The sequence below is a fragment of the Octopus sinensis genome, unplaced genomic scaffold (genome assembly GCF_006345805.1).
Source record: "Octopus sinensis unplaced genomic scaffold, ASM634580v1 Contig13735, whole genome shotgun sequence".
Classification (NCBI taxonomy): domain Eukaryota; kingdom Metazoa; phylum Mollusca; class Cephalopoda; order Octopoda; family Octopodidae; genus Octopus; species Octopus sinensis.
Window position 1 is genome coordinate 20,626 of NW_021833036.1, and position 10,514 is coordinate 31,139.

Genomic DNA, 10,514 nt, shown 5'->3' on the forward strand with positions numbered 1-10,514 from the left:
TGGCTTCCGTGCTGGTGGCAAGTAAAAAGCACCAACCGATTGTGGCCATTGCCAGCCTCGCCTGGCACCTGTGCCGGTGGCACTTAAAAAGCACCCACTACACTCACGGAGTGGTTGGCGTTAGGAAGGGCATCCAGCTGTAGAAACACTGCCAGATCAGACTGGAGCCTGGTGCAGCCTCCTGGCTTCCCAGACTCCGGTCGAACCGTCCAACCCATGCCAGCAAGGAAAGCGGATGTTAAACGATGATGATGATGATGACTGGTAGAGAGCTTAGTGGTCACAGATTGCAATATGGAATATGAAAGAAATGCAAACACATGCAATTCAATTCCAGCAGCTGCAAGTCAGGACAGAACAAACATCTCAAGGGCCCCTGTTCAAAGATCACTGGTTTTACTCTTTTACTTGTTTCAGTCATTTGACTGGGGCCATGCTGGAGCACCGCCTTTAATCGAGCAACTCAACCCCGGGACTTATTCTTTTGTAAGCCCAGTACTTATTCTATCGGTCTCTTTTACCGAACTGCTAAGTAATGGGGACATAAACACACCAGCATCGGTTGTCAAGCAATGCTAGGGGGACAAACACAGACACACAAACACACACACGCATATATATATATATATATATGCATATATACGACAGGCTTCTTTCAGTTTCCGTCTACCAAATCCACTCACAAGGCTTTGGTCGGCCCGGGGCTATAGTAGAAGACACTTGCCCAAGGTGCCACGCAGTGGGACTGAACCCGGAACCATGTGGTTGGTTAGACAAGCTACTTACCACACAGCCACTCCTGCCTTCTTTTGTTTTCTTGAGGATATTTGTATTTTCCACCAATATTCATTGGTAAAATGTGCATATGCATGCAGGCAGCCGTGGTAAGTAGCTTGCTTACGAACCACATGGTTCCAGGTTCAGTCTCAGTGCATGGCACCATGGCACCTTGAGCAAGTGTTTTCTACTATAGCTACGAGCTGACCAAACCTTTATGAGTGGATTTTGTTGTTTGTTCCTTCTCGAGCCATGCCTGGCTCATAAGGGCCGGTTTCCCTGTTTCCTTGGCGTATATGTTCCCCACCTGGACGGGACGCCGGTCCGTGACGGGTGAGCTGCAAGATACAGAAGGAAAGAGTGAGAGAAAGTTGTGGCGAAAGAGTCAGCAGAAGTTCGCCATTACCTTCTGCCGGAGCCGCGTGGAGCTTAGATGTTTCGCTCATAAACACACACATCACGTAAAAAGCACCCACTACACTCATGGAGTGGTTGGCGTTAGGAAGGGCATCCAGCCGTAGAAACACTGCCAAATCTGACTGGGCCTGATGAAGCCTTCCGGCTTCACAGACCCCAGTTAAACCGTCCAACCCATGCTAGCATGGAAAGCAGACGCTAAATGATGATGATGATGATGATGATCACCCGGGTCTGAGATTCGAACCTGCGATCCGTCAACTGCGAGTCCGCTGCTCTAACCACTAGGCCATGTGCCTCCACAGTGGATTTGGTTGACGGAAACTAAAAGAAACCCATCATGTATGTGTGTGTTTGTCTCCCCTTCCGCCACTAGATGGCAACCCTATGATCAAAGGAATTTTAAACATTATCCTCCCATCTTTGCTTCACATATAAAACATATCCAGTTCTATGTTATTCTAGACATATAAAACCTTCTCAGTAGAAAGCAGTTTTACTGTTATATCTAGCAGATCCTACAACCCTGTAGCATTTCCTCTATTGGCTCCTAAATTTCTAGTGCAAGAGGGCCATTAATGCTAAAATGCAGAGTTAGTTTAATTTTTCTTCTTTGCTTAATTTCCTTTCCATTTTGTCTTCTAGAATCTTAGAAAAATTCCACACAGAGAAAGAAAGTTCAACTAAGGTGAGTATTCACTTATTTTAGACCTTCTTTAGGAATATTTCTGGGTCCCCTTGCGTGTCCCAGTTTTGCTTTTTCACACATGAACTTGTGTAGGCTGGACCCTGTAAAATGTTAGAGAAAGAAACCCAGCTGTTTCTTGTAATACATACCTATTTCTTTACTACCCACAAGGGGCTAAACACAGAGGGGACAAACAAGGACATACACATGGATTAAATCGATTACATCGACCCCAGTGCATAACTGGTACTTATTTAATCGACCCCGAAAGGATGAAAGGCAAAGTCGGCCTCGGCGGAATTTGAACTCAGAACATAACAGCAGACGAAATACGGCTACGCATTTCGCCCGGCGTGCTAACGTTTCTGCCAGCTCGCCGCCTTTAGGGCCCTTAAAATACTATTGAGGATCCCCCAATTTACTATTTTATTGCATGGACCCTGAGGTGCTGTATGTACCTCAGTTGAGGACCATTGATGTAGATGCACCCTTAATGGCCCCTGTACTTATAAAGTTTCGTTTTAGACAGTGATGGAGAATACTATATTAACCCCTTACCTGACTTGCACACATAGGGAGACAATGTGTGCATACATGAATTCTAATGTGGGATCTTTTCCTTTTGAACGGCAGATGTCAACACAATTTCTAGTTAACTAAACACTTTTAAACTTCGTATACTGGTAGAATCTCTCTATAGATAAACGGCAGTTTGTGTGTCTGTGTGTCTGTCAGGTTGTACCCTCACCCTGACCACTGCTTTCAACCGATTCTGATGAAACTTGACACACACATAGCCCAATGTCATAATTCAAAACTAACGCAGCGAAAATTTTGAAAAGTTCCTCCAGTTCTGAAAAAAAATCGATAGATTCGACATGGGGTCGAGAATCTAAGCTTTTTATATGCAACACATTTTCTGTCGGGAGACAGCTAGGAACATCATATACATAGAAGTATTCAAGTGAAGAGAAGACATTGCAACCTACACATGCGCCTTCGTTCCCTAGAGGGAAAGGACTAGATTGGGATTAGTCTTTGCCTACTAGGGGCTCTTACATACCTGGGCAATGCTGGGCTATGCTGCTAGTGTGTTTATAAAACATCATTTTTTCTTGGTTTTATTGAGAAAATTCTATAGTTTGTAACATATTTCCACTTTAAAATCGAGCATTTCGGCAATTTTAACCAATCAAATACATCCATTTGGAGTCAAACCATACCGTGCTGTACGAATATGTCCCTTGTTTAAGAAACAGATTGGGTTTATTTACATTTGCGAAGAAAAAAAAGATACCCTTCCCCCACCCCTAAACCTAACCTTAACTCTAACCCTAAATGCAATAGATCGATACTAGGGTTATAATTATGGGTGGCAATTTCATACGACACCGCTATGGAAAATGGGATTTTTTTCTGGCGGTGTCAAATGAAAGTGTCACCCATAATTATAACCCTAGTATCGATCTGTTGCATTTCAATCTATTTTAGGGTTAGGGGTAGGGTAAGGGATCTTTTTTTCTTCGCAAATGTAAGTAAACCCAATCTGTTTCTTAAACGAGGGACATAGTCATACAGCACGGAATCTTTTCACCCCAAATGGAGGTGAGCGATTGGTTAAAATTGCAGAAATGCTCGATTTTATAGTGGAAATATCTTACAAACTATAGAATTTTCTCAATAAAACCAAGAAAAAATGATGTTTTATTTTGACACATTCTACCAGTATACGAAGTTTAAAAGTGTTTAGTTAACTAGAAATCGTGTTGACATCTGGCCTTCAAACGGAAAAGATCCCTAATGTCTGTTCACATGAGTTCCAGATCTCAAAAACACACTGACCAACAAACTACAGCCATGTCCTTATGTGTTATTAAAGCCAGGCTCTCTGTTGGATATGACGAGTATTCCAGTTGATGCAATCAACTGAACAGCTTGTCTGGGAAATTAACATGGAAGTGGCCGAGTACTCCACAGTCGTGCATACCTTGTTGAAAGTTCACAAGGAGATTCAGTTTGACACGCCAATTGCAACTAGGCTGACCCTTGGCCCTTTGAATTACAAGTGGGGCAACATGAAATGAAGGGTCTTCATCGTAACTTAGCAGTTCAGGAACAGACCCCGATAAAATAGAATAAGCATCAGGTTTTACGAAAAAATACCACGTGTGGTAAGAAGCTTGCTAACCAACCACATGGTTCCGGGTTCAGTCCCACTGCATGGCACCTCAGGCAAGTGTCTTCTACTATAGCCTCGGGCCAACCAAAGCCTTGTGAGTGGATTTGGTAGACGGAAACTGAAAGAAGCCCGTCGTATATATATATATAGGTGTAGGAGTGGCTGTGTGGTAAGTAGCTTGCTTACCAACCACATGGTTCCAGGTTCAGTCCCACTGCGTGGCACCTTGGGCAAGTGTCTTCTACTATAGCCCCGGGCCGACCAATGCCTTGTGAGTGGATTTGGTAGACGGAAACTGAAAGAAGCCCGTCATATATATATATAGGTGTAGGAGTGGCTGTGTGGTAAGTAGCTTGCTTACCAACCACATGGTTCCAGGTTCAGTCCCACTGCATGGCACCTCAGGCAAGTGTCTTCTACTATAGCCTCGGGCCAACCAAAGCCTTGTTAGGGATTTGGTAGACGGAAACTGAGAGAAGCCTATTATATATATATTTATGTGTGTGTCTGTGTCTGTCCCCCCGCCATCACTTGACAACCGTTGTCGGTGTGTTTACATGCCCGTAAAATAGCAGTTTGGTAAAAGACTCCGATAGAATAAGTGAAAAACGTCGCCCTTTTCAAGTCCACTGCCCTAACCACTGGGCCATTGTGCCTCCACAAATAGAATAAGTACAAGGCTTACAAACTCTTGGGGGAGATGCTCCAGCATGGCTGCAGTCAAATGACTGAAACAAGTAAAAGAACCTGGATCAATTTATTCAACAAAAATTCTTCAAGGCAGTGCCCCAGCATGGCCACAATCTAGTGCCTGAAACAAAATATATAAAAAAAAAAGGACATAAAGGGCCAAGTTCTAAGTCCAAATCCCAAAGGGGTCATCTTGGCCCCTTTCATCATTTCAAGATCAGCAAAAGAAAATAACCCTTGCCCTTAGCAGCAGCAGCTCCCTATATGGGAGGTAACTCTGGCCATGATGACCCATCCGATCCATGCCAGCATGGGAAACAGACACAAAGATGACAACACACTTCTAATGTATGTATTACCATTATGTGGAGGCGCAATGGCCCAGTGGTTAGGGCAGCGGACTCGCGGTTGTAGGATCGCGGTTTCGATTCCCAGACCGGGCGTTGTGAGTGTTTATTGAGCGAAAACACCTAAAGTTCCACGAGGCTCCGGCAGGGGATGGTGGTGATCCCTTCTGTACTCTTTCACCACAACTTTCTCTCACTCTTACTTCCTGTTTCTGTTGTACCTGTATTTCAAGGGGCCGACCTTGTCACTCTCTGTGTCACGCTGAATATCCCCGAGAACTACGTTAAGGGTGCACGTGTCTGTGGAGTGCTCAGCCACTTACACGTTAATTTCACAAGCAGGCTGTTCCGTTGATTCGGATCAACCGGAACCCTCATCGTCGTAACCGACGGAGTGCTTCCATATTGAGCGAAAACACCTAAAGCTCCACGAGGATCCGGCAGGGGATGGTGGTGATCCCTGCTGTACTCTTTCACCACAACTTTCTCTCACTCTTACTTTCTGTTTCTGTTGCACCTGTATTTCAAAGGGCCGGCCTTGTCACTCTCTGTGTCACGCTGAATATCCCCGAGAACTACGTTAAGGGTACACGTGTCTGTGGAGTGCTCAGCCACTTACACGTTAATTTCACGAGCAGGCAGTTCCGTTGATTCAGATCAACCGGAACGCTCATCGTCGTAACCGACGGAGTGCTTCCTTTATATGGGAGGTAACTCTGGCCATGATGACCCATCCGATCCATGCCAGCATGGGAAACAGACACAAAGATGACAACACACTTCTAATGTATGTATTACCATTAAATACTTATCGCTTTACAAAATAATATATTATTTTTATTTTCCTTTTTTTCTTCAGAAACACAAGGCAGAAGAAGTAAGTATAAATATTTATATTAATCCAATGTTTGTTGATGTCGTTCTTGTTTCTTACCACACACACATCATCATCATCATCATCATCATCATCGTCCGTTCTCCATGCTAGCATGGGTTGGACGGTTCGACCAGGGATCTGGGAAGCCAGGAGGCTGCACCAGGCTCCGGTCTTATCTGGCAATGTTTCTACAGCTGGATGCCCTTCCTAACGCCAACCACTCCGTGAGTGTAGTGGGTACTTTCTACGTACCACCGGCACAGGGGCCAGTCAAGACTTTGAAATAGTTCCCTTGCACAGGAATACATCAGTCCCCACTGTTCCTCCCACTTTTGGAATCGGGCCTGGAAATCGTTTTCCATAAGCAAGTCAAAGACCTCCAGCGATTCACTCTTGATCTCGACAACTTTGTTTAAACAACAACCTTTGAACTGCATTTTCAACTTGGGGAAGAGATGAAAGTTCGCAGGTGCTAAACCTGGTGACTAGGGCGGGTGCAGAAGCGATACCATGTTTTTGGTGAGAAACTCACAAGTAAGGAAATCTCAGTGACAGTGGCCATTTCTTTGCACTCCATAGATCCAGTCACATTCACTGAATGTCCTCCGTCAAACACTTCAAAACATCGCAGTACAATTCTCAATCGATGGTCTGGCCCCGGGGGAAGAATTATTGATGCATAAATACCGGGGATCTGGGAAGCCAGAAGGCTGCACCAGGCTCCAGTCTTATCTGGCAATGTTTCTACGGCTGGATGGCCTTCCTAACGCCAACCACTCCATGAGTGTAGTGGGTGCTTTTTACGTGCCACCTGCACAGGTGCCAGGCGAGGCTGGCAACAGCCACGGTCGGATTGGTGTATTTTACGTGCCACCGGCACGGAGGCCAGTCGGGGCGGCGCTGGCATCAGCCACGAGTCGGATAGTGCTTTTTACATACCACCAGACCAGGGATCCTGGCTGGTTCAATTCAATTTCGATTTCGCTTACCCCAACATGTCTTCGCAAGCAAAGTGAATGTTAATTGAGTAAATCTGGGACCATAGGACCCTGTCCTCTGTTTATGTCCACTATGTCCTATTTTCTGTCTATTCAGTCCACCAAATCCACTCACAGGCCTTTCCGAGACCAAGAGAGAAAGCAAAAGATAAAGGTATAAGTAGAGAGAAGGAGAGGAATATGGATACTCTTTTACTTGTTTCAGTCATTTGACTGCGGCCATGCTGGAGCACCGCCTTTAATCGAGCAACTCGACCCCGGGACTTATTCTTTTGTAAGCCCAGTACTTATTCTATCGGTCTCTTTTTGCCGAACCGCTAAGTAACGGGGACATAAACACACCAGCATCGGTTGTCAAGCAATGCTAGTGGGACAAACACAAACACACAAACATACACGCACACGTACATATATATATATATATATATATATATATACGACAGGCTTCTTTCAGTTTCCGTTTACCAAATCCACTCACAAGGCTTTGGTCGGCCTAAGGCTTTGGTTAGCCTGAGGCTATAGTAGAAGACACTTGCCCGAGGTGCCACGCAGTGGGACTGAACCCGGAACCATGTGGTTGGTAAGCAAGCTACTTACCACACAGCCACATACAAGTTAATGTGTGAAAAACAAGATAGGAATTTTGAAAGAAGTATCTATAAAATTAGTTTAGGGGTCCAACAGAATAAAATAGAAATCAAAGGAGTCCATAGATAGAAAATGATTAGGGATTCCTGCTGTAAACAATGGGTGTAAATAAGGGCCACTACCGTAGAACCAGTGTCGTTCATTTCCAGTCTTCTGTAAAAACATGTCCAGCCAAGGGAAAATATTTTCTTAATTAGAATCCCGTGGATTGATACCTTGTAGGACATCTATAATAATAATAATAATAATAATTATCATCATCATCATTGTTTGACCGTGGTCGAGACAATGGAATTTACCATGCTACGCCAGACTTCACGGTCCATCATGGCATTACGGAGGTCCTGTTGCTGGATGCATGTATCCCTGGAGATTACATCAGGGTAGGAGAGTGTGCGCCCTCTGGTATCGCGAGCAGATGGCTTCCAGAGGAGAAGAGTAGAAATTACCTCGTTTTCAGCTCTACAACAATGTCCAGCAAACTGGACTCTTCTACCTTTCACAAGAGATGACACAGGTGGTAGTTTCCCATATATTTGCATTTTGGTTGGATGACGCTTCAACGAGAGATTTTGAGCTCTCATAAGGAGGCGAGTGTAGGTTCCATCCAACCGCCTCTCAAGCTTCTTTGATAATGCCCAGGTTTCTGAGCCATATAGTAGAATTGGTTCAACTGTGGCTTTGAAGATTTCAAGTTTGAAGTCTCTACTTAGATTTGATGACCAGATCTTATGCATATCATTACAGGCTGACCAGGCCATACCCTTTCTAGTTAGAAAGTCTTTTCCAGATGATGATATGTATGACCCAAGATATTTGTAATCAGAAACCATATTTAAGGGCGCATAATGATAATAATGAAATTATTGTATACAGTGCTCAGGTGCACCACAACTTGTCAAAAGTGCATATAAAGCATATGCAGTAATATACAAATGTCTGGGAAGTGAACAGTGTATGAGTCAGATCCATGCTTGCATGTGTATGGAGGGGAGAAAATCAGGTGTAGTGTTGGCGAATCTCAGGAAGCATGGAAGTTTTGAAGGATGCAGTGCTCCGACAACTAACAACTGATGCTGACAGTTTGTTCCATGCTTCAGCAACTCTTAGTGTGAAAAAATGTTTCCAAAAGTCATGGGAGTTGTGCTGTTTTCTGACTTTGTAAACATGTCCACGGGTGTTAGACAGATGGAGTTTGAAAAGGTGCTCAGAGTTATTGTTTGTAAGATGGTTAATAATTCTATGGGTGTCTGCCAAGTCAGCTGCCAGACATCGGAGTTTCAATGTGTCCATGCCCGGGGAAGTAAGGTGTTCAGAATATGGCAAAAGCCCGATGGAGGGTATTCTCTTGGTTGTCAGATACATGCTTGCGTGTGTATGGAGGGGAGAAAATCAGGTGTAGTGTTGGCGAATCTTAGGAAGCATGGAAGTTTTGAAGGATGCAGTGCTCCGACAACTAACAACTGATGCCGGCAGTTTGTTCCATGCTTCAGCAACTCTTAGTGTGAAAAAATGTTTCCAAAAGTCATGGGAGTTGTGCTGTTTTCTGACTTTGTAAACATGTCCACGGGTGTTAGACAGGTGGAGTTTGAAAAAGTGCTCAGAGTTATTGTTAGTAAGATGGTTGTGAAAAATCTGTGGGTTTACTAGACAGGTAAATTTACACTCTCTCTCTCAATAAGTAAGAATGTTTATTTTATGTTTTTATTTTTGTCTGTTTCAGACAATTCTTAGTCGGAGGAAGAAATTAAAGTATCGCTCATACGGCCTCGTTGAATCTGATGACGTACAACCAAGCACAAGTAGCGCCACAGCCACCCGACAACCCAGTACAAGCGGCAGAATCTCTGCATCATTCCGCATTCTTCAGTCGGCTGCAAAAGCAAGAGGCACTGGTTCCCCAACATCAGATGAGGATGCTGGCTAATGCTGTTGTCAGCAGTGTGGGCCACATGTGGATTGGTGGACATGACAACACAACATTCAAGCTAATGGTGGAACCTGTACATGGTCACACAACCTGTTAGAAAGATCAGCCAAATCACCTTCAATGTAAACTCAACCATTATCAAAAAGGAAGTACATATCAGATGATGTGGTTCTCGATACACTGTCTGAAACAGCAAAATACATCAGGGATGGTCACATTTGGAATGCCTTTTATTATAAGCTTTCTTGGATCATGAGTGACCGAGTACTAGAAATACTTAAGTTAATTTTTTGGCTCAAAAAGCAAGGCCATGTAGGGGGACATGGAGTTATGTACGGGGAGGGTGTTCATGCAAAGAGTTCAGGCCATTTCTGGTCAAGAGAGACTTTGAACCGAGCGGTCGTCGGCATCTTCACTATCTCGTCTGGCAGCTTATTCCATGGATCTGCAACCCGGACGGGGAAAGCCCCTCTTCTTCGATTGAGATGAAATCGTCGCAGATAGAGCTTTTCGGAGTGACCCCGCAACCGACGCTCTGGAGCAGGAGTGAAGAACAGCTCTTTCAAGAAGTTACACTTTCTGCTTATGATGTTGTGAGGCCATGTAGGGGGACATGGAGTTATGTACAGGGAGGGTGTTCATGCAAAGAGTTCAGGCCATTTCTGGTCAAGAGAGACTTTGAACCGAGCGGTCGTCGGGATCTTCACTATCTCGTCCGGCAGCTTATTCCACGGATCCGCAACCCGGACGGAGAAAGCCCCTCTCCTTTGATTGAGATGAAATCGTCGCAGATAGAGCTTTTCGGAGTGAACCCCGCAGCCGACGCTCTGGAGCAGGAGTGAAGAACAGCTCTTTCGAGAAGTTAATTCCACTCTCTTGGGTTTCAAACATGAGATACTGCCTTGTGTTGGTGGTCATGACGATGGGGTACAACAATAATGAGCCAGTTGCGAAGGTTGTGTA

The 10,514-nt window shown here is 44.6% G+C and overlaps 1 protein-coding gene across 1 annotated transcript in view; it reads left to right on the plus strand.

Annotated features, from left to right (window-relative positions):
• LOC115229864 (snRNA-activating protein complex subunit 1-like) overlaps nucleotides 1-9,952 on the plus strand; it is a gene marked incomplete at its 5' end in the record, with an annotated part of 28,954 nt that extends 19,002 nt beyond the window's left edge. The window contains 3 exons of the mRNA XM_029800136.2: nucleotides 1,840-1,882; nucleotides 5,958-5,975; nucleotides 9,345-9,952. Coding sequence (XP_029655996.1) covers nucleotides 1,840-1,882; nucleotides 5,958-5,975; nucleotides 9,345-9,548 — 265 coding nt within the window. The remainder of the gene's footprint in view (nucleotides 1-1,839; nucleotides 1,883-5,957; nucleotides 5,976-9,344) is intronic.
• Nucleotides 9,953-10,514: the final 562 nt, after the last annotated feature.